We start from the raw sequence: 24,592 nt of genomic DNA, 5'->3' as shown, positions 1-24,592 counted from the left end.
ACCAGTTCAGAGAGAAGAAGGTTGCAGCTGGCTTCATAAAGTTTTTCTCAGGCTTTTATTTATTTATTTATTTTAGATTTTACTTATTTGAGAGAGAATGAGAGAGAGCGTGAGAGGGGAGAGAATCAGAGAGAGAAGCAGACTCCCTGCTGAGAAGGGAGCCTGACTCAGGACTCAATCCCAGAACTCCAGGATTGTGACCTGAGCTGAAGGCAGTTGCTTAACCAACTGAGCCACTCAGGCATCCCTTTCTTAGGCTTTTACAGTGATGAGTCCAGAGCCATTGATGGAACACTAGGAGACACATCCTGTCCTTTCTTGCCTCTCCATTTATATAACAAGATACTCAGGTGCTCCAAGGAAATCAAAATATGATTATTCCAAATGACGGTTTTTCTGCCCAAATCTGATTGTCATATGCAAGGCTTAAAAAATTCACTCTCTGGAAGATTAGGACAATGGCAGCTGGCAAAACCAATGTTGTATAAAGGTGATATAATACCACTCACTCATTAGTTCTTTGTATATGGAAGTGGTTTGTTTTTTGCTTTTTTGTGTTTTTGTTTTTGTTTTTTTGAGTGAGGAGGTAGAGAAGGTAACATTGTGGCACTTGCCCTGAACTAAATTATGGTGCGAGACTGGTTCCTGCAATTGCATTCCTGGGTATTTCCCCCAAAGATACAGATGTAGTGAAAAGAAGGGCCATCTGTACCCCAATGTTTATAGCAGCAATGGCCACGGTCGCCAAACTGTGCAAAGAACCAAGATGCCCTTCAGCAGACGAATGGATAAGGAAGATGTGGTCCATATACAGTATGGAGTATTATGCCTCCATCAGAAAGGATGAATACCCAACTTTTGTAGCAACATGGACCGGACTGGAAGAGATTATACTGAGTGAAATAAATCAAGCAGAGAGAGTCAGTTATCATATGGTTTCACTTATTTGTGGAGCATAACAAATAGCATGGAGGACATGGGGAGTTAGAGAGGATAGGGGAATTGGGGGAAATTGGAAGGGGAGGTGAATCATGAGAGACTATGGACTCTGAAAAACAATCTGAGGGGTTTGAAGTGGCGGGGGGGCTGTGGGAGGTTGGGGTACCAGGTGGTGGGTATTATAGAGGGCACGGATTGCATGGAGCACTGGGTGTGGTGCAAAAATAATGAGTACTGTTGTAAAAGATAAATTAAAAAAAAAAAAAAAGAAGCACAAAGAAGAGGCAAAGAGTAGGGAGTGAGTTTTGCCAACTGTGGAGAAGGTTGAGGAAAGGAGTGTGATGCCCTCATGGGAAAGGGTGGTGGTGGTGGAGGGTTTTTCAGTCAGTAGTAAAAACTTCCTATTTCATGTGGGATGTAATTGAATGTTAAATGAAGTTGGCACCAACGAGGCTGCTCACGGTGACCCTGGATGGGAGAAATCACAGTGGAGAAGTCCAACTGAGCAGTGACTAACTGGTTTATCACGATGCTGCCGATGTGGATTCTTTATCAAGGATTTAGCACATGTCAACCATTTGATTTGCTTTTCCCCATTTAATCCTCACACTGACTGTTTTCAGATGGTAGTTGAGAGGAATCCATAATCTGCTCAAGATTAACCAGCCAGAGGTGGAGATGGGTTTTGAAACCACGATATCATACTACTACACACTTAGATGAAGGCAAGGTCATCAAAGTAAAGAAGACTGGAACTAGAGGAATACTTTGGAGATAGAAACCACAATGCTTAAAAACAAGTATGTGAACTTGAGGCAAAATGAGAAGGAAAAAGATGATTTTAAAATCACAGTTCTGGAGAAAAGGCAAGATCATAGAGCTAGTGATGGGGGTAAGAAGAGTTAACCACGAGGCTCTGTCTTGGGCATGTTTCTGGACTCCACTTCCTAGACAACAGTCAGTAACCTTTTATCATGGGTAATTTCATCTCTTGGCTTTCAGAAAACAGCTGTCACTCCAAGTGCTTGCTGTCAACGTGGAACCTAGGTTGTGAACACGTGTCTTTTGTGCCAAACTCCTGTCGGCCTCGGCCTTGGGTGTTGACTCCAGCAGCTGACCGATCCCTATGGCAGTGGAGCCCGGATGGACACATCACACCATCACATTGTCCTCTGATTTAGCCCGTGATAGGACTGGTGTCTCTTACTGCAGGAAAGTGCTTGTCAGTGACTGATAGAGACCATCCTTGGGAAGGATGCATTTATGCTAAATTCTTCATCAGCCTTTGTCAGAGTTTGTGCTGGGGGCATGCAGCATTCTGAAAAGCATTGTGGCAGGGACCCCAGCGTTCACAGGCCTGGCTGAATCACATGCAGCCGATCAGATTTCTCCCTGACTTGGAAGAATGCTGACTAAATCTTGAGCTTGATATTGTTTCGTGGATTCTGTCAAGGGGCCCAAGCCCGTTTGACCACTATCCTTCCCCTCATGCCTCTGCATGCATGGCTCTTTGGATTCACCACGAATCATTACATGTTTTTATTCCCCAGCTTATTTTGCTGGGTGAAAATGTAAATCTTCCCAAATGAAGGATTGCCTTGATTAAAGTAAGCCTCCCCTTAGAAGAGAGTATTAATGTTGTGAGCAGTGTGGTCTTAGGGTGGCTGGCCAGCTGCCTAGAGGTGTCCTTGTGCCCTTTGCCCCAAATTATTTCTTCACCTGCTTGCTACAAAAATCACTGAATATGCTGGTAACTGTTAATTACCTGCAGTTAAAGAATCGCAAGCCACTGCCCCCAGGTGTTCTCCGGAATGCTTAGAGCAGTGCTCTGTCAAGGATACCTTTTCCTTTCCCACCCTCCTTGCCTCCAGCAAGTATTTTCTATTCGGAGAAACAGAGGGAGCCATCAGCTTCTTTGCATTTCATTTCCTAAGAGAGAGTCAGCCCGATACCCAGTGCTGAGAGCATTAGATACAGGCAGGTAAGGTTTTGATGAGGGTTGTGAAAAGAGAGAATTTCTGGGAAGGGAAAGTGAAATCATGCTCCCTGAGAAAAGCCTGAACAAATAGACTTCATTGGTTGTGTGTTTGGCTTTGTGTGTCAGTAAAGTGTTATTTTACACACCATCAGCGGGGAGAATGTTGGAAGAATGTTTGCTCAAGAGAAGAAATACATCACTTCCTTTAGGAATTACCCATTGTCTACATTGCCCATTCATTTTATGTTGAACATACTCTCCTGGAGAGAGAGAAAGAGAGAGAGATAGCTCCCTCCCTCCCTCTCTCTTCCTAAGAGACCCTCTTCACAGTTAACCCACTTTGGGCTAAGTAAGTAAGGAAGCCAGCAGGGTTATGGCTGAGCTCAGGCATTGGGTCCCCGGTCATGTGGTCATGTGCTCGCTCTACCAGCTAGGGCTCAGTGCTGTCTCTGCACCCTCCCCCCTCCAACCCTGGCCAGCTCCGCCTCTGTTTCACTCCCAGGAAACCTCAGCACATTCCTAGCACACTGAATGGTGCAAGTTAACTTAGTAACTCCGGTGCGACTGAACTACCAGGTAGCTGAGCACACGGTGGTACCCTTTTATTTGACATCATAAAATAGCCTTTGTCTCCTTTGGAGTCGAGCTTTCAATTAAACATAGAGCCACGTTTGAAGAGAGCAGGGGCGTGTGCTGGTTCTAGGGTGTAACTTGTCAGGGGAGGTGACCCCATGTTGGTGGCCTCGAAGCTGCCTCCCAGGTGTTATTTGGAATTCAGATGCTAGGTCACAGTCATTTGGGGTGGCGCGGGGACTAATCTCCTTCTTAAGATCTTCTGCCTGGGGATTCTTCATTAGCTGGAGTGCTGTCTGTTCGCCGCCATTTCCTTGACTGTGTTATCACTTAATAAATTCATTCTTCTTTGTATAACCTGTACGAAGGAGGCTGGTTCTTGCTCTTTTGGTTAACCTTGAGTTCATGGCCAGTGGCATTTGGAGTTTGCTGAAGGCTCTCCTTGTGTATTGTTTTCATAAGCTAAATAGGGCACAGAAAGAACACCAAAAGACACTTCTTCCCCAAGGGTAGGAGGGAAGGGGAGGCTAGACAATATGCAGTTTACACACGAATCTCATTTGAGTGCCCTTTAGATGAGATTATTTTCTGATTCTGTCTTCTCTTCAGTCTTAGAACTATCCTTCCTTTCCTCTGTACTTGTTAAATATACATTAGCTTTTTTAAAATTAGAAACAGAATTTATGCCAGTCTTCTGATGAATTGATTTTAACTTTTTCCTGGATTAACCTATTTTTAGGGCCTCTATTAATAAAAGTCATAATGTCTTTATAAAGACAATAAAATTCCTATGGGACAGGGGAAAGGCAGAAAGAATTTTTGGTTCCCGTCTGATTCCTATCCTGTGGCTAGATGGTAGGTATTCAAAGATTTTTGATCTATCAGGTGTTAATTTTGTATAGGCATTTCTGAGAATTCTGTATTGACAAAAATCAAAATAATTCAAGACTTTCATGGACTATTGGGGCGCCTGGGTGGCTCAGTGGTTTGGGCTGCTGACTTCGGCTCGGGTCATGATCTCAGGGTCCTGGGATCGAGCCCCGCATCGGGCTCCCTGCTCCGCAGGAAGCCTGCTTCTCTCTCTCTCTCTCTCTCTCTCTCTCTCTGCCTGCCTCTCTGCCTACTTGTGATCTCTGTCTGTCAAATAAATAAATAAAATCTTTTACCAAAAAAAAAATAAAAAAAAAAAAGACTTTCATGGACTCTTAAGCCTGTCCATTTCCTTCTATTATCCTTCCTTCCTTCATCTATACCAATCTCCTTTGTCACTTTCTGCCTCATTTCTGTAGTTTATCATCCTAATTCAAGTATTGATGTGTTTCTGTTCTTCTTTTCTTCTTCCTTGTGCCCCTCTGGGTGGAAGGGAAGCCGGCCGTTGTCTAGTCTTGGCAAGGATATTGAAGTTGTTTCCATCTTCAGGGAAGGGACAGGGAGGACAAAGAATAGTCTTCATCTTGCTGTTTCTTCATCTGTAGGTGTAAAGTGCCATTGCACCTACTATGAGACAAAAACCAAACAAAGCAACCCCTGCCCTACCCAAAAACTAGAGGGAACTTTTGGTAGAGAAGAATGGAGAAACTTGGATTGACCAAAGCATGAAGTTACCGGAGTACTTCTCTGGCTAGTAGCTGTATTAGAGAAAAATTGATTTTTTTTTTTTTTAAGTGAAGAAACTTTTCAGAAAGTAGTAATAGTAGTAGTAATGAGGTAAACTGAAATGGAAACTTAAATATTTAATCTCAGCTAAGTGATCAAGTGTTTCTGTGGCCTTTTTTTTGAGCCTTCTGATCTTGCTATTACTATAGGTCAAAAATAGTTGAATGATAGGGATCTCCTGTGGTTCAACCCAGCAAACCTGATGCAGGAATGGAGACCCAGGAGGGTTCCCTACGCATCCCCTCAGTTCTGTCCTTGAACTCAGTAAGCAGACAACTGACCCAAAAGTTCATTTGAGTCTTTCTCTGTCTCTTTTTTCCCCTTCCTTCCTTTCCTTGAAGATTTAACAGATACAAAGGGCTGAAGGATATCTTCGTAGCAGAGACTGTCAGGAAGTCAGAGTGACTGATATTTTGTGGGGTAAGCCTCAGCAGCAGAAGCCACCTTGCAGCTCTAGGACAATAATTACACCCACATTTAAGGACAAGGAAACAATGGAGCCAGCCTCTGTAGAAATGAGTGTGTTTAGTCATTGGTCATTTTGTTTGATTGTCTGAGCCAAATCTTCTTGTCCTTGAGGAGCACGGATTGTGCTATTTTTCATTGCATTCCTGACATGCTTAAAACAAGGCTGCTACAATCTACTGTAGTTGACTGATGCCGGGAACGTTTGCTGTGCCTCACAGTAGCCCTTCTCCATGAAACACTCCATTGATGCTTTTAGAACTCATTACTGCTAACCAAACAGTAGTGGTTTTATTACTGTACTAATGGAGCCTGGTACTTGGAGTCTGGGACTTGGTGGGGGAGGGGGAGGGGGAGGGCAGAGCAAAGAATGTGGGCAGGAAAAAGGACCCCTTTCCATGATTTCTGGTGTCCCCCCGAAAAGTTGTTAGGGAGCTTCCAGTAACACAATGTGATCATCTAGCTACAATGCAGGGTTTAATACGCATATGCAAGGATGCACTAAATGAATTATTCCTAGCAGGGAGGAACAAGGGCTCTCTCAGTTAAGAAGCAGCAAGACAGCAGAATTTTCTATGGCCTTTCCAATAAAGTGATTTGCTTTCTTAACAGTACATGGATGCAGACAAATGAGTTGTGAGAGCTGGAGATCCTGACGCACACAGGGTTGTGCTCAACTTGGCAGGCTCCTTGGTGTGGACACCAAGACAGGCCCACGTGACAGCTTTTACCCTCTTTCATGGTTTTGGTAGTGTGCTCACGTCCCTTCGTCTCTTGTTTTTATCTGTTACTTTAATACAGGTGGTTGACTCATTTACCTTTCGTGTGATTGCTGACATTCGAGGTTTTATCCACCGTTTACAATTTGGTTTCTATTTGATCTACCTACTTTATGTTCTTTTCTCTCCTTCTTGACCTCTTTTGGGTTAAGCAAAGAGTTGTTCGTTCATTTTTCCTGTTTATTGACTTCTTAATTCTTTTACTTTTTTTTTTTCCATGGTTATCTCAAGGGTTATAGGGTGCATCCTTGACTGATGATAGTCTAATACAGACTCTTTTATCTCTTTGTTTTTGTACCCTGCTTGTATTTGGGAAAGTTCATGGTTCTTGATGAACCTAACTGGCAGTGGGATGATTTTGTCCTCCTTTCCTGCTTGAATCCCTCCCACAGGAGGTGTTACTTACTGCACTTGCTTGTGGTAACTTTCATTAAAGCTCTCACCCAGTGTCACCTGCCCTTGGAGATGCTCCAGTGAGAAGTGGACATGTCCACTGTTGAGTTGTGGGCTCTCTGGGATAAGTACGGAAGCTTTCTAGTGTTCCCATGAGACGGTTAGCTCTTCAACAGCAAGGATGTTTCTCTCCTTCGTACGGTGATATCTGGTGCACAGCAGCCCATCAGGAGAAATCTGAGTGGCTAGGCACACTTCAGCCAGATCCTAGGGCCCACCTCAGAGGGTTTAGCCCACCTTAGTAAGCTCTAATCTTAATACCCTACCAGTTTCTATCAGTCCCTTCTCACGGTTTCGGTTGAATCAAGATGGCTGTTGGCTTTTCTGATCTCTGAGGTCATTGTGTCCCCCACACACTCACATTAACTTACAGCTGTAGTCACTCACTGGTTGCCGCCTGTAATGCTATTACACAAAATTTTTTTTTTTAATTTTTAATTTTTTATAAACATATATTTTTATCCCCAGGGGTACAGGTCTGTGAATCACCAGGTTTACACACTTCACAGCACTCACCAAAGCACATACCCTCCCCAATGTCCATAATCCCACCCCCTTCTCCCAACTCCCCTCCGCCCGGCAACCCTCAGTTTGTTTTGTGAGATTAAGAGTCACTTATGGTTTATTTTAATAAAGCGATAGAATCCTCGAGTATATCTATTAGCTGATGTTATTTTTCATGAAGATGCATGGAAATAATGAATACGAAGATCCTTCAGGTTCTCTGGGACTTGTTGAACTTGTGTGCCCGAAGCACACAGATATGAAAATATCCCAGTAGAAAATACCTCCTCAAGGGTCAGAGGTGCATCCGTCGCTGGTAATTAGGTCATTGTAAGCTGTGATGAAGAAAGCCTGTAGCAGAGGTATAAACCTGGTCTTCTGGGGCAGCTTTGTGTCACTTCTGTTATGTTATTGGTTTTCTCTAATAAACCCAGAGATTATCCTACGTGAGGTCCCACTTCTTGGTGATGGAGGGTTGTGTGTGTGTGTTTTTGTTTTTTGTTTTTGTTTTGTTTTGTTTTGTTTTTTGAATCGCACGGATTCTTTGTCTGGAGACAACAGTCTCTGCCAGAGCAGTTGGGTTTGTCTAAGGTGCTCACCCTGCTCTCCTAGCTTTTGAGTACTTGTGGATAAGCACCATTACCCACCCTCCCTTCCTTCTTTCCTTCCATTTGTCAGAGAGAGATCACAAATGGGGAGCAGGAGGGAGCAGGGAGCCCGATGCAGGGCTCGATCCAGGACCCTGGGATCACAGCCTGAGCTGAAGACAGACACGTAATTGACTGGGCCACCCAGTTGCCCCTACATTACTTCTTTCTTATCTGTGCTATAGGGATAACACTCAGCTTATTCCACAGGCTTGTTGTGGAGCTGAAGTTACATACTGGTTCCTAAAAGCAGTTTGAAAAACTGAGTCACCCTACAAGTGTGTTTTGTGCATTTTTTCCTGCTAGGTGTTTTCTAGTCGGGCAACTCAGTATTCAGGCATCCCTCTGGTACAGCTCGCTAACATTAATTTATTTCTGAGGTGGGTGGCGGAGCCCTGAAGCCACTAACGAATATTGAGTATCAGAGAATCTCTTTCCCCACTCTTAACTCTGCTATGAGATGGTAGCTTCTCCAAGGACATTGAGTTTGTTCTGGCTTGAGCCAGTTTGGGGCTCCGTGATAAGTAATAGAAGTCAGAAGGGAGAGAGCGACGGCTGCCTCGAAGCATTGTGAACTTTCAGAGAAGAGTTTTCTCAAGATAAATTAGCAAGAAGTTGTTTCCTTGCACAAAGGCACAGGGTGGATGTGAATTGACTCTCCAGGGAAATATTTACCACAGCTTCTTCTGCCAAAGTGAGTGTGGTCACCAGGGGCAACAGTCGCAGCGCCTTTATCCAGACAGATGCAAGCCCTGAATTCAGATGCCCCTTCGTGGGGCTGCCAGCTGGTCTGGAATTTGGAGTGCGGGAAATGGATGGTCAGTGTTCACTTCCCAGGGTGTTGGAAAAACCCTACTTACTGGAGCATCTGCCAAGCGTGGATGGAAGAAAACCCTTGAGAGACTAGTAAGTGGAGGGATTGTTGTATAGATACGCCGCTCGGGGCTCAGAGGCACTGCTGAGATTGTTTCTTAGGTAACCGTAGAAGAGGGCGAGCAGTTCTCTTCTCAGGATCTTGTGAGGGCTGAAGAGGGATGGGGAGGAGAGAAGGACGTTCAGGGTACTTACCGCATTTCTGGAATTGCCTTGGAGGAGTGATGTTCACTCTTTTTTCAAAGCAAGATAGTGGCTAGTGACCATAGCCAGTGACTAGTACTTTGTTTGCAGCTTCCGTGCGGAATGGACGCATTTTCCAATTTCTGTAAGAAACTTCACATGGTTGAGCCCTCACGCTAGGGAGTGGGCTAGATGTTTGGCAAAGCTGCTATGAAATTGCCTAGGTCTTCAAACAGTTGGAGAGGAAGATCAAAGTCACAATCAGATCGGGGTGGGGGGGTCCTTCTTCGCCTCTCTCAGCTGCACCCTTTACAAATGTAGCGTGGTTGGAAGTGTCTGAATCCAGAGTTGTCCATGCTGACTCCTAGCCACACCAACACGGGGGCACCTCTGAAAGGAGACTTTCAATGAGATTAGATTTTAGTTGCTATATTTAACATTTAATTATATCCTATTGGGATAAATTTTAATTTCTCAAGTGTTAACAGCCAAGGCGTGAAAAAGTGGGTCAAGGAAGCTAACAGAATTAAAGAAAAAAAAAAAAAAGGCAACATAAAAAAATTCTGAAATCTGTGGTATCTCAGGTAATTAATTAGAACAGCCTGTGGTTATTAGCATGGGTGAATGTTTCATGGATGTAGTGAAAGAGTCCCCCACGGTCTCCCAGATTGGGAGTCTGCTTTTAAAAGGACTTGAAATAATGTGATTCAGGTCTAGGTTGTCCTCTGTGGGTATGTGCAGGAATTCGCATTCTGTGTGTTGATTTCTACATTGGTGTTTATTTTCCTAGTCTCACAGGGGAGTATAATGTCACTTGAACAAACATAAGGTAGCATAGGCAAATCTGACATGTGCTAGGCTCCCTAAGTTAAGTAGAAAATACGTGAACTTAGGGGCGCCTGGGTGGCTTAGTCGATTAAGCGTCTGCCTTTAGCTCAGGTCATTATCTGAGGGCCTGGGATAGAGCCCCACATCAGGCTTTTTGCTCAGCAGGGATTCTGCTTCTCTCTTTCTCTCTCTCTCTCTCTCTCTCTCTGTGTGTGTGTGTTTTAAATAAAATCTTTATTTAAAAAAAAATGTGAGTTTGTGTGGAATCCAGATGATAGATGTCCCTTTTCTGCCCCTTGGGGACCAGTGATGGAGAGGTGACTCCTTGAGGTTTGTGGTGAACTTGGGTTTGTAGTCTCAGATTAAAAAAAAGACATGAAGGTTATGGCTTACCCATGAGAGTTGGGGAGTTCTGTGAATGACATTGATGCATACAGAAAATCCCTTGGTTTTCTGTCAGCTATATCTGCTGACTTGTTAGACTTTGGGGCAGGGGAACATCCTTGCTGTTGGTCAGTGCTGCGTGCCGATGGTGGGGCCAAGAAGGCTTTACGCAGTGGTGTAGGGCATTGTGGGTGTCAGATGTGTGCATACACAGGTGTGCCTGTGATCTGTGCACATATATCCAAGATAGTCAGGGCCTTGGGGCTTAGGACCAAGGGGCTGACTTTCAAGACAAAACAGGAGAAGGAGAAAAATAGGCGAGCCTATAAGATATCTGCTTCTTTGCTCTGTTCCCATCTACTTCGGCTGCCCTGACCTATAAACTGGCCTTCCGTGTGCTTCACTGACTTAGTGCTAAAATCTCACCGACCCTGACTGTTACTCTTACCTGCCCCATGTGTTTCTGTGTGCACCAGTGAGTGTGGGGTAAATGCATCAACTTTAAAAGTTATAGCAGCTCTTGGAACAGTTGGAACCTGGAAAAGTCACCCATTGTTCTAATACCTCTCACCTGGTAATTTCCTTTCTCCTAACTTATGAGAGTTGAAAATTTTTGCCACATTATTTTTTTAATTGTGGTGAAATATACAAAAAAGGTTACCATTTTCAGGTGTACAGCTCAGTGGCATTTGGTACCTTCCCAGTGTTGTTCCATCATCACTACTATCCACCTCTAGGACACAAATCTTCTCAGACTGAAAATCTCCACCCTGGCAGCAACACCTCCTTTCCAAGCCCCTGCCCGGCAGCCCCTGGCCTCCTCTGTTCCACCTCAGTTTGCACGAGAAGACTGAGAATTTGCCTCTACTGAGCACCTCACAGTAGTGGAGTCGTACAGTGTATCCTCTTGTTCCTGGCTTGTTTCACTGAGCACCAAGTCTTCAAGGTTTATCTGTGTTGTAGCTTATTTCAGAATTGCATGTTTTTGAAAGGCTAAAGAATATTCCATTGTATGTGTGTACCACATTTTGTTCATCTGTTGATAAACATTTGGGGTGTTTCTGCCTTTTGGTATTGTGAATAATGCTATTGTAAACATGGGTGAAAAGTGTCTGTGGACCTACTTGCAGCTCTTGAAATACACTAACAAATGGAATTGCTGGGTCCCCTGGTGGTTCTGTGATTAATGTTACATGGCAGCTGCACCAATTTCTGTTCTCATTAGCAGTGCCCAGGGTTCTGATTTCTCCCTGTCCTTGTCAACACTTGTTATTTTCCGCTTTTTTCTTTTCTTTTCTTTTTTTTTAAATAATAGCCCTCCTGATGGGTGTGAAATGATCTCATTGCAATTGTGAATTGCATGTGTGCCTAGATTTAAAAAAATATGTATGAACAGCATACTTTTCATTTTACATCCTTGCTTTTATAATGACTTTTTTTTTTTTTTTAAAGATTTGAGAGAAAGAGAGAGAGAGAACGCACGTGAGTGTAGGTGGGAGAAGGGGCAGAGGGGGAGAAAGAGAGAGAGAGACTCCTCAAACAGGCTCCCCACTGAGCACAGAACCCTAACTGGGGCTTGATCCCAGGACCTTGAGATCATGACCTGAGGCGAAATCAAGGGGCAGACACTTAACTTACTGAGCCACCCAGGTGCCCAAGAATGACTGTTTAATTGTGTCTTTCTAGGATCCATATTGAAGTTGCCACTTGTGTGAAGAAACGAAATTTGAACCAAGAAGGCACAGGTGGCCTTTGCTATAGACAAGAAAAAGACAGAATAAGAGTGTGTCCATGCCTTTGAGGATACCCTAGGAGGAAACCGTAGGGCTTCCCATGCCCATTTTGGACCTCTGAGGAACTTTACGGTGAACACATGTGTTGAAAGTATACAACATGAGAATGAGTCTGGTTCTTACGAGGCAGGTTTCTGGTTAGACAAAGTGGATTAGACCAAGGCCCCTCCAGGCAACCGAGACCTTGCAGAATCATCTAATTTATCATCCTTTCCTCAAGGCTGAGAGGCTTTTAAGTAGTTTAGGAAAACTTTGAAGAGGTAGGGAAAGCTTGAGAATAATTTAAAAACATGTCCCCTGCAGGCCAGTTTGTTAAAAGCCCAATTTAACCAGAAGGCTAAGGCAGTGATTAAACAAAGCCTTTGAAAAAGAATCTTAGAATATCCCATTAAGAGAGATGGTCACTAAATACCAGAGTATTTAAAAGAGAAGAGACAAAAAAATGAATGCTTTGTGCAAAGACTAATTTGGTCACCAAAAATTCTAGAAACTTTCAGAAGCTACAGAGATTGCTTGCAAGCAACATGGACTCTTTGTAGAGCTGATTGAAACATGTTTACTGTGGCGCTTCATTGGTAAACATGATGCAAAGGCTGAGATTAATATTATTTAGAATCCTAGTAAAGAAAACATCCATACCCCTTTCCTGCGGACTACTTTTTAACTTGTAGTTTTGGAGAGAAGCATCTATTTCTGAGTATTACCTGAAAAAACAAAATACAAAACAATAACCCAACCATTAATCAGGCCCCTCCCCGAGCATGGACGCTTGTCCTATAAGGCAGAAGTGACCAGGACCACACCCCAGCCTGGACTGTTGGGCTTCAGTGATGAGCTCATCTGTGTTTGAGGAAGGAGCTGACCAGCTGTCTCTGAGTCCAGAAATTTCTGGACTGACACAGTCAGTTCTGAGCTGCCTAGTCCTTCCAGTTGACTGGGTTGAGATTTGCAGACGAGAGCAGAGAGAGGAGTGAATGGAATGGACCCGAAGGACTTGATCCATGTCTGTGGAATTCAGCTCCATGGTGGGGTTACAGGGGGTGGCTTCCTTGATGATAGTGCTTCTGTATAGATACTTAGCCACCCCTTTCCCCCCAAAAGGAACTTGACCAGGTTCTACCCGGCGTCTCAGCTGTAGAGGCCCAAAGAGCACAAGACCAGCAACAGGAGACCTGGGTTCCAGACTCAGGTTTGCCTGTTACTTGCCTGAGATGTCTTCTGTCGGATGATCCGTGGTTCTGCCAGGTTTGTCATTAGCGGGTAGATGTATCACATAGCGGGGAACATTCTAGAATGTAAAATACTGTAAGCATTGTTCCTAGTAGGTCAGATAGTAAGACTGAAAAGAAAGAGTCCTGTCCTCAACTCCTTTCCTGTTTGGGCATTCCTTGGGATTGGGATTTTTTGGGATTCCTTGGGACTGCAAAGCTCCCATGAAAGTCTTTGGCTCTGAAGAGGTCAGAGTTGAATGAATGACTTCAGAGTTTGAAAAATAAATGACTGGACTATTGCAGACCTTCTGGGGGTTTGCCTAATCCCAAAGCCAGTAATGTGAGGTACTTCAGTTAGAGAACAAACACGTTTTCTTCTTTTTCTGGACAGGTTAAGGTTGCAGGTCAGTGCTAAGGTGTCTGGGAAACTCTGATATGATTCTGAAATAAAGGTGTCTGCCCCCTGATCCTACAAAGGGGGCACACATAGGAGTGGTCACTCAGTTTGTGAAATCCACAAACATGGCCAAGAGTAAAGAGTTGGTAGGGGCAGACTCCCTTGACTCTTCCTCATAGAGTTACCTCAATGCTTAACAAAGGACCTTGAATTCAGCTAGAAACTTCTAGAAATGCAAGAAGACTCAACTCTCTTGTGAGAGCATGCTTTCCTGTTGTAGAACCTCAGCTGCCAAGGTGCTCATTCCCTTTGTTCTGAGTATACAGAGAGATAGTCCCGGGGATTGATGTGGTAGGAATCATGTAACTGTGGATTAAAGAACAGGCTTATGAGTTGCCTCATTAGTTTGCACTGTGATAGCTTTGTTTACATTTTATTGTGTTTAAATAGAATTATAACATAATCGCTAATACTGTGCAACTGTGTTGGAGCGTCTGCTGTGTGCCAGACGCTAGGTGCTGGACACTTGCTGTCTCCATTCCTTAGTAATGCCTACAAGATGGCTGGTTTTATTGATGAGGAATCTGGCTTGGATAGGTCTGATGAAGCTGTTCTAGGCCATACAGGTTGGGTTTGAAATCACATTTGCTTTGGAAACCTCAGAAATCCTGAGCTGGTTAAGTTACGCTGTGCAGCCTCCCATGTTTAGGGGAATAGGCTTAAGAAATTCAGGGAAAGGGCTTTCCTGTCAAGGCATGTTTTCTTAGTCACAGGTGCTTAAATTGTTCTGTGCCTATGTGAAACACTCTTCCCAGAAGCCAGAAGCTTCCTAAGCATTCTCTTGTTCCCCTGTTTTGCCAGTTGTTGAAGTCATGGATATCCAGTGTGAGGAAATCACCTGGGTTTCTGATGCTCTGGGATGACGTGCCAGGAAGACGTGCCAGAGTTTGTGTCCTGAATTCTCACCCTGTCCTTGCTTGGAATTTTAATTTTCATTCTGGTGATGACATAATTGATTTAGTTAGGTTGATAGGTGGTTGTCTCAATTCTTTTTTTTTTTTTTTTAATATTTCATTAGAGTATTATTTATGCCACAACTCATTTGGATGTGTCAGTGGTTTTTTAGTAGATTTACAGAATTGTGCCACCGGCCCCACAGTCTAATTTTAGAACATTTCCTTTGCCCTTAAGACTTCACTCTGTTTGTCCCAAACTTTAAGCTGCCTTTAAAAAATTTTTTTTGAACTTTTTAAATAAACATATAATGTATAATTAACCCCAGGGGTACAGGTCTGTGAATTGCCAGGTTTACACACTTCACAGCACTCACCATAGCACATACCCTCCCCAATGTCTATAACCCCATCATCCTCTCCTTCCTCCACCCCGTCACCCTCAGTTTGTTTTATGAGATTAAGAGTCACTTATGGTTTTGCTCCCTCCCGATCCCATCTTGTTCCATTTCTTCTTCTCCTACCCCCCAACCCCCCCACATTGCATCTCCACTTCCTCATATCAGGGAGATCATATGATAGTTGTCTTTTTCCAAATGACTTAATTCGCTAAGCATGATACCCTCTAGTTCCATCCACGTTGTCGCAAATGGCAAGATTTCATTTCTTTTGATGGCTGCATGTATTCCATTGTGTATATATACTACATCTTCTTTATCCATTCATCTGTTGATGGACATCTAGGTTCTTTCCATAGTTTGGCTGTTGTGGACATTGCTGCTATAAACATTTGGGTGCACGTGCCCCTTCGGATCACTACGTTTGTATTTTAAGCTGCCTTTTGTGGCATTATCCTCTGATTTGCTGTCAGGTTTTTATTATTTATTTATTTATTTATTTATTTTAAAAAAGCTGATTATGAAAAGGAAGAAAGCATTTTAAAAATTGATGTTTTAATTTTATCAAACATTGAATACAGTGTTCACCATGTCAGACACTGTTCTAAGTGCTTTGTGAAGATTAATTCCTTTAATTCATGGATTCCTCGTAACAGCCTTTGAGACAGGTACTCTTAGTGTTTATAATTTGCAGATGAGGAAATAGATCCAGGGAAGTTAAATGTTATGACCGGTGTCACAGTGCTAGGAATGGTGGCCTCAGGAATCAGAACGTGTTACTCTAAGTGTTGTAAAGCACTCAAGGGAACTGAAAGAGTGAGGGAAGCAGTAGTTAGCTAGAGGTGTGGAAGGAGTCAGAAGAAATAAGCTAGTAACCTGTGGGAAAGAGTCAGAGCCTTGAGTCGGGCTCTGCTCTCAGATGCCTTAGTAAAGCATCACATAAGGTCTGACGGAATCCATCCTGGTGGTCGGCATAGCATGTAACCTGTCATCCAGGACTCAGTGCTCTGTTCACTCTCCCTTTTGCCTTGGAATTCTAGGAAGCAGAACATGCTTTCCTGGACATACTTCGGTTTGTATACCAGATACCAAAGAAGCAAAGTGTTGGGCTAGAGGTCCCTTACCCGAGAGGGGTGTGTGTTGTGGCGGGAGAGGATGGGGGCTGTGTTCCTGTCAAAAGATTCTCAGCAAGGATCTGGGAAGCCTGGCCTGGAAGGATCTGTGACAGCAACTGGGCCCAGTTCACTGCCCTGTGTCCTGTCCTTAGCCTGGCCCCATTCTTCTTGTCTGGTACATAGTTATATTATGGCTTTTGGGGGTCTGCCCATTAACCTTGAGTACTTTGAAGCCTGGGACCTTGTCCTGGTTAGGGAGACAGCCTCTTATTCTCTCAGGGCACTAGAATTCTGGGGAGGCAAGCCGAGGTCGGCTGCCCACCAGAACTTTCCTTGGAAATTGGGAATCTGGAAAATGCCAACCGTGATAGTAATTCCATTGTAGCCTCAAAGGGGAAAATTGCCACTCTACTTTTTGCATATTACTCCTTTCTGTCCTTAGGGTGCAGGAAAGTTGTAGAAATACTGAGGTAGTACAAATGAGGAGACCCCTTCTGGATATGTGTTCATATTTATGTTTAGTGAATATTAATTGGTGGATTTAGTGGGAGGAAAACTTGGCTCTTCATGATTAATATATGTGAGGTTCAGTAATTGATTTATGTACTCATTTCAAATACGCTGGCTTCATTTTATTCTATTTTATTTTTTTCGGGTTCTCTTTATTCTGCTGGGTATGGCCCTTATCTTGCTTCTGGCAGATTTTCATCCAGTGAAGGCATCTGAACTTATTAAAGATCACAGGAAGATGCCCAAGAGGGAATCTGACAGTATGTGGAATGTAGGGCAATCTGTCAGAACTGTTCTGATGTATTAAAAATTGGAAAGTTGCTAAACTTGAAACTCAACTGCTTTTTTCTTTCTTGCATCAGCTTGTGTGGATTTGTTTTAAAATACAGACTTCAAAAGCAACATTCAGACATAGGATCTCTACTGATTGAGACAAATGAGAACATATGCCTTTAATAATTTATATTGATTAGCTTTCTAAATTCAACAACAACAACAACAACAACAACAGTATTTTGGCACTTCTGTTGAATGGTAGATACTGAGAATACATGAAATGTAATAAAACCATCTTTCCTCGTCTAATGAGTTTATGATGTAGCTTCTCTGACTTGCATTAATCAGCTTCTTTCTGTTGGAGGTGGGGACTAAGTGTCAGGCTTAGCCACGTGTTACTTGTGGAGATTAATTAACTGAGGGTGACTTGACTTGGTGGACAGCCCTTTCCTCTTGTTTGGGCAGCCTCTGTGCAGAGAGCGGTAGGGTACCGTCTTATTGGCTCAGCAGCAGTGTAGTGTAGCTTTGGAGTCAGGATTGTCAACCTTCCTGGGACTTCCCTATCTGAAAAAAAAAAAAAAAAAAAAGATGGGGATGGTTGGCCCTCTGCTTGCCTTGTTGCTCTCAGAGGGTGTGTTTCTGCTAGAACCACATGAACCATCTGATGTTGGCGATGATCTTTAAGTCCCAGATGTTAAGTCTTGGTTTGACCCATGGAGCAGCAGAACTGAACTTTGGGAACCAGAAGAGGGAGGATTCAGAAGCACAGAAGAACTCTTTACCCAAGATGTGGACTGAGCGATGGGTAACTTTGTTGGGCATTCAGGGCCGAGGCTCCAGGTTTTAACCTTTTGATTTTGCCCATGAATGAAATTGCTCTAAGTTTTTGTCCATCATTTATTTAGGGACATTCTTTGGCAAATAGAATGGGTCAGGTGTTCAGTTTAAGAGACTTTCTTGGCATTTGTCCCTACAGGGGTTCAGTTTCTGGTAGCGCCTTTCTTAGCTTTGTGAAACACATAGTCATGGTCATGCCATTGACTGTGAGGAGCCCTCATGTTCTTCTTCTTCTTTTTTTTTTTTTTTTTTTTTTTTAAGATTTTATTCATTTATTTGTCAGAGAGAGAGAGAGAGAGAGAGAGAGAGCGTGCGCACGAGAGAGAGTGAGCACAGGCAGAGTGGCAGGCAGAGGGAGAAGTAGGCTCCCTGCCAAGCAAGGAGCCCGATGTGGGACTCGATCCCAGGACGCTGGGGTCATGACCTGATCCGAAGGCAGCCACCCAACCAACTGAGCCACCCAGGCATTCCAGCCCTCATGTTCTTAACTTGTGTGGTGGTGTTAGGTAGATTGGATTGATGTGTGGTTTAAAGGGCTGGTTATTATTTCTGGTACTGGGGAGTCTCGTAATTATTTCCTTCTGCCACTTTCTTACCCCAGACCGTTCATTGCCATTTCTACTTCTTGATTCTCACAGACCTACCTTTCTGTGTATACCACTCACTCCGTCACATGGTCTCCTGCTGGGTTGCTCCATAACCTAACTGTTTCACATATGTGTGTGTGTAAATATTTACATTTGTTAGGTATCTTCCCGAATTTGTGGAGGTCAGGAATCTGACTGTTCCTTTTTGTCTCCTACGGTGTTTGGTATAACATGCATCCGTCAGACACCCACAGAGAATGTTGATCAAAGACGTGTTGGTGAGAGTGCTTGAGTCTCTAATGTTTATTCACTGTCAACCTTTCAGGTGTCTTTTTTTTTTCCCTTTTTTCTAGTTGTAAATTAGAAGAGGTTTTGAAGCTGAAAGAAGCTGTAAGCACATCAAGCACAACCTGCTCATTTTACATATGTAGGCTTGCAGCCTAGAATGGTTTAATCCATTTTGCAAAGTTCAATAAAGGGTTAGACGAGATGAACAGTTCATTTTCCTGCTTAATTTTCTTTCTTTTTTTTAAAATAAGATTTTATTTATTTATTTGACAGACAGAGATCACAAGTACGCAGAGAGGCAGGCAGAGAGAGAAGGGGAAGCAGGCTCCCCACGGAGCAGAGAGCCTGATGCGGGGCTCCATCCCAGGACCCTGGGATCATGACCTGAGCCAAAGGCAGAAGCTTAACCTACTGAGCAACCCAGGTGCCCCACTGCTTAATTTCCTGCTCCTTCTGCATCCTGAAAATCCAAAATGGAACCTTGCTCTAAAGCCAAGGACACAGGCCTGTGCTCTCTTACTTCCTGGGTAGATGGGCCATGTGCTGCTTCAGAGGTGGACTTGGAGACAAAGCCCGTGGGGGTCAAGCAGATACACAGTCCCCCTCTGTTCTGGGCTGTTGATGAACGTGAAGTTGGGCTTGTGGATTCCCAGTGCAGGTGTCGGAAATGTTGGTAAAATCTCTCCTAATTACAGTTCTTTAAACATTTTATTTATTACGTATTTTTCTGACAACTCTTAAATTCCTGGGCTTAATTTCCAAACAAAAACCAAAACCGAACTATGAATGATAAGGCATCCTTCTTTATTTGTACTGATTGTACTCCTTCATTGTAATTGAAGGGAAATAACCAAAGTGCTCTCTCCTGAAATGCCAGAACCAATGAGAGTTTAACAGTCACATTTACACCAGGTGTTTTATTCTGAAACATGCCCCCGCCATCACATCTTGAATGGAGTTCCAGTTAGGTGGGGTCTGTAACGCTGGGAGGAGATAATGAATCCCCGCTTAGGCTGAAGTCAGTTAAGGCAGTGCCCTTTGTGGTTTTCCGTGTGTTTCCAGTGAATATTTCTTGGCAGTCTCCAAGTGATGCTGTCTCCCACCCCATCTCTCTGGAATGAGCATTCCAAGAAACAAACCGTGTGATCTTTGAGTAGAATACACAGGGTAGCAAGGCTTCTTAGCACTGTTTTGTTGGAGGAGCGTCTGACTTCACAGGTTGGACATGGCCTCAGTTACCCTTTGATTATATATTACGGGAGATGTATGCTTCGGGGCCTGTTGTTTCCAGAATGATGGTGTTTTTTATCGACCTCATTGCCACTGTGGAAAATAATTGAAGAGTTCTGGCATCTGAATAAATGCAGATGGGAGGTGGGGAGGAAGGGAGTAGGGAAGAGCAGTTCAGGGTGTTGGAGGCCACAGTGGACCTTGAGCTATGGGAGTCAGGGGGTATTTATTTGCGTGGCGGTCTGTGGCTGAAATGCATTCATTTCCTACAGCATAGCTGTAGGTATCAGCAATAACAGTCCAGTAGGCGGTTTGTGTATTTGGAAGATCTGGTGGCACAGACAGTCAGCCACAGAGACACAGACGAGCCACCCTTTTAGTCTTGTATCACTTGTTTTATTCCCATTTAGCTCCAAAGGCCATGTTGCTCTACCCTCTGAGTATAATTCATCAAACAACAGGATGAATGTACCCAGCCTTGACGTGAAGTGCGTTCTGGGATCGTCCGTGGAGATGCAGTGGTTCTGATTTCACTGGTCTGAGGTGTAGAACGCAGGTATTGGGAATTTCTTTTTAAAGCTCTCCAGATGATTCTGATGGGCCACTGAAGCTGATGTGTGTCTTTCTTAGAAAACATGAAGAGGCTGAAGAGCAATGACCTATTTTAGATACGCTCGCTGCTTGAGAGTTTCAGAGAGGCTGTGTGGAGCCTATTGTTAGCGTCAGTTTGAACCACCCTAAGAAAACGGACTTGAAGGTTGAGTTCCTCACCTGTTCGTTTAGAAACTCGAATAAAGCTAGAAGGTTTTTGTAAGAAAAGTAGATGTTTAAGCACAGCTGAGCCATGTGAGGAAACGGAATTCCTGCCCTCATGGTGTCCAGGGTGCCCCGGGCCTGCTGACCCCCTGGCTGGGTGCCTGTGCAATCATGGACCTGGGGTCGTGTGTTCCAGATCCCTTTGAGGACGCATTCATGCCTCGTAGGGGGGGCACCATGCCAACCTGGTTTGTTTCTCCCAGTGTGATGTTGGAATGATTTGGAACAGGAAATGATCCTGATTAAGCCCCAAATAAGCGTAAAATGAAAACCCGTGCTCTAACCACTGACTCCTAAAATTTATTATGCAGAAGAGTAAAGACAAGCTGGGAAAAGTTAGTTTAAAATCATTTGTTGTTTTTTTACCTTCTATACCCTTCTTTCCTTCCTTCCTTCCAGCAACGTAACATCTCTTCTAGGGGTACCTGTGTGACTTAGTTGGTTAAGCACCTGCCTTCAGCTCGGGTCATGATCCCAGGGTTCCGGGATGGAGCTTGCATCAGGCACCCCACTTCGTGGGGAGCCTGCTTCCCCCTCTGCCTCTGCTTGCCACTCCCCCTGATGTGATTTCTTTCTTTCTCTGGCAAATAAATAAACAATTTTTTAAAAAATCCCTCCTAAAAAGGAGGTTGAAATGCAGGAAGTGAAAATACATTGAAAGGGTAGAAGTGAAAAACCAGTCTTCTTTTCAGAATGTCCGTTCCATTCCCCAGTATAACCATTCCAGGTACTCTCTGTGAGGTGCTTTTATAAATCCTTCCAGAATTTGCTATGTATTCAAACAGGGCCCCTGAGATTAGGTATGTGGGTTGTACGTGGGTCACACTATAGATGAACTCCCGGGGGCGTTTAGTGGTATGGACACATAGGAACTTACTCTCTGTACAGAGCAAGGACCCACTGCCTTCAAAGCAGAACCAAGTAGGATTGCACCGAATGTCCCTGTGCTGTCCCTTGGCTTTTCCACCTAATAGTGAAATAGTGAATAATGGAAACTTGACTTTATTTTTAAAGGGTCTTACTGTATTGCCATGTTGCCACATGACTCCTTAAGAGGTCCTGATGTACATTACTATCGGTATGTGACAGTACTTTTTTCCCCTTGTTCTTGCCAACTTTGCATTTTGTCAAATTGGAAAAATGTTCGCCAGTTGTTTGGTAAAATGTTCATCCCCCAAAAAATGATCATTCCATTTTTTTTTTCTTTAAGTGGCTCCTCTGCGTTAGGTTCTGCATTCAGTGGTCATGAAGACCATAGTAGATCAGAGGCTTGGTTCCTGCTGTTACAGAAGTTCGTGGTTTAAATGAGTAAGGGACAAAAAGTAAGCAGATCACAAGTCATAGTTACTTTGTGTATAAATTTATCATGGAAGCAAAGGAGCAGCAGTGGTAATTTGTTACGGTTTAATTTAAAGCTCAAAATGCCATAGAAATAGGTCTTACTAAGCTGCAGTGTTTTTCTTTTCATTTGTAACATATTTTCCATTTGAAATCTTGTTGTATCTTCTAAGTAATCCCATCTCTGTCATTCAAGACCTTGTTCTTTAACTCCACATGCATCGAGTATACAGTAGGGGCCAACTCTGCAAATTCTGTTTTCAGAACTTTTCTGAAATGATACCATTTTTCTTTGTTAGGGGGTTGTTGTAGTGTGTTATGAAAAGAAATTTCTAGTACTTGGAAGCAAGAATTTATAGAAAACCTTATATTTTAACTAAATTTAGTGTTTTATAATTCTATAATGTGCTTATTGCTCTTAAATCGTTAGTGACTTTGGATGGCAATAATTCAAGTTGTGGGCGTGAAATTGTTTCTAGTTCTTACAGCATGCCATATACATTCTAGCAATGTCTGATTGCTCTGTCTGGAGGTTTACCTGTCACCGTTGCATGAAAATGCTTAAAGCCTATGGCTGTGTGCAGCATCCACACAGACATGCACATGTGGGGTTGTGCCCTCTTGGGCTGATGCCCCTGCCTTAAATTGCATGTGAACTCCTGCTCCCTTACTGGAGTCTGGTTTGGGGCCTCCTGTGAGAACTGGAGCATGAATTGGCAGTGGTGTCCTGCCTGGAGCGCTTCATTTTTCTTCCCTATACCCTTTCAGAGATAGAGACTTTATTGAAATTTAAGGGACAAACAAAAGCCTGAAGCCTTCATAGTTCAGTTCTCCAGCCGTTGCTAACTCGCAGCCTAGCACTGCTGCCCAACTGGTGTGGTTGGTGTTTAACACATCCCTTAAATGGTCCACTTCTCGTGTTTCTGTCCTGTCTAATGTTCTTTGTGATACCTGTCTTCAGGTTGCCTTAGATTTTGGTGGATTTCTTCCACTTTTAATATCCAAGGTTTTAGAAAATCATCTTACCAGATTTATGTCTGATTTCACACAGGATGGTAGGAATCCAAGACCTGTTCTTGCTCCTGAGGGCGTGAATGTTACATTATTAAACAGGTTGAAATTTCTATGCCAAAGTTTTCTTCTCTGTGAAATGAAGATTTTTGGATCAAATAGTCTCCATCTTTTTTTTTTTTTTCTTAATTTTTAAGTAATCTCTGCATCCCACATGGAACTCGAACTCATGGCCCCAGTATGAAGACTCAGTGTGCTCTACCACCTGTGCCAGTCAGGAGCCCCTCCATCTTTTTCATTCAGCTCAGTAATTCCATGCATATAATGCATCTGCCTGTTTGTCTTGAACTTAAAAAAAATGTGGCACCAGAGGCACCAAGGTGGCTCAGTCATTAAGCATCTGACTCTTGATTTTGGCCAAGGTCATGATCTCAGGGTCGTGAGATGGAGCCCCGCCTCAGGCTCTGTGCTGGACATGGAACCTGCTTAAGATTCTCTCTCTTTGGCTCCTTCTGCCCCTCCCATGTACACTTGTGCTTCCCCCCCCCCTCCCATAAAGAAACAACAAAGTGCCTGTGTCAATTCATTAAAAAAAAATGTGGGAGTAGATGTGTACTCTGAGCAGTTGGATACTTGAGGATTTTTATAATATTAATTTTGTCAAACAATTATCCTCTCACTTGCAGAGTGCAGTGGTGTTCATTGTCCATGTGGAGGTTGAGAGATTGTAATATGACTGAGTTTAGGAAATGTGTTCTCCTATTAGTCTGCTTTTGATCTCTGGGCCATGTACGTCTTCGTTTCTTGGTGAATGGCCCCCCTTTGCTGGCGTGTACTCGGTGTGTGCTCAGCCTCTTACTTCTTGGTAATGTTCCATTAAGGCTAAATGAACACGGTGCTGAATGCGTTTTACTCAAGTCATTTAAGAGATCCTAGGTCTTCTAGATGGTGTAGAGGTTAGGTCTTCTAGGTGGCGTAGAACCTAGGTCTATGGGGTTGGCTGAAGACATGGACACTGCAAGACAAGTATATACCTTCTTTTGCCTCTGTTAATCCCTTCTTTTTCTTTAAAACGTTGATTTGGAATTTATTCAGGATTAATTTCAGCAGATCCTGATATTATAACAACTTTATTTATTTTTCCTTTTTCATGGTTAAAAGTGCATTTCTGAGACTGCTTTGTCCCTGTTTTGAAAGATTGTGTTTTGCTTTACAAAGGGTAGAGTGACTTTGGGGTTAAATGCTCAGCTGGTGATTTGCTGCTTTCTGCAGAGATCTGGAAAATACTGATTCTTTTAAGATCAGTTGTTATTTTCTTTATCACATGAAGAAAAAAATAACACCTTTAGGAACCTACTGCTTTAAATGATCTCCTTGAGTAGTAGTTCTCTGTTGGCTTCATCCAAAAATGGGGGAGGGAACCTTCGCTCCTAGGCTCACTGTAAGATTCAGTTGAGATACTAGCCTGAAAACTAGACTTAGGAAGAATTGAGCTAATCTAGGATTACTTATCAGTGTCTCAGTAATTGAAAGTTTGAAATGTGTTTTGTCTACCAACTTATTCGATGTG

The 24,592-nt window shown here is 43.3% G+C and overlaps 1 protein-coding gene across 16 annotated transcripts in view; it reads left to right on the top strand.

Annotated features, from left to right (window-relative positions):
• The window catches only part of FMNL2 (formin like 2), a 321,014-nt gene that overhangs the window by 69,334 nt on the left and 227,088 nt on the right, over positions 1-24,592 (top strand). The window contains exon 1 of one of the 16 annotated variants that reach the window (XM_059167307.1): positions 8,523-8,900. The exons of the other annotated variants lie outside the window; for them this stretch is intronic. Within the exon in view, the coding sequence (XP_059023290.1) occupies positions 8,757-8,900 (144 nt within the window). The 5' untranslated portion in view covers positions 8,523-8,756. Of the gene's footprint in view, positions 1-8,522; positions 8,901-24,592 lie in introns of those variants that run through there. 16 annotated transcript variants of the gene reach the window in all.

This window comes from Mustela lutreola, chromosome 3, assembly GCF_030435805.1.
Source record: "Mustela lutreola isolate mMusLut2 chromosome 3, mMusLut2.pri, whole genome shotgun sequence".
Classification (NCBI taxonomy): domain Eukaryota; kingdom Metazoa; phylum Chordata; class Mammalia; order Carnivora; family Mustelidae; genus Mustela; species Mustela lutreola.
This window is presented reverse-complemented; position numbering and strand designations above follow the sequence as displayed.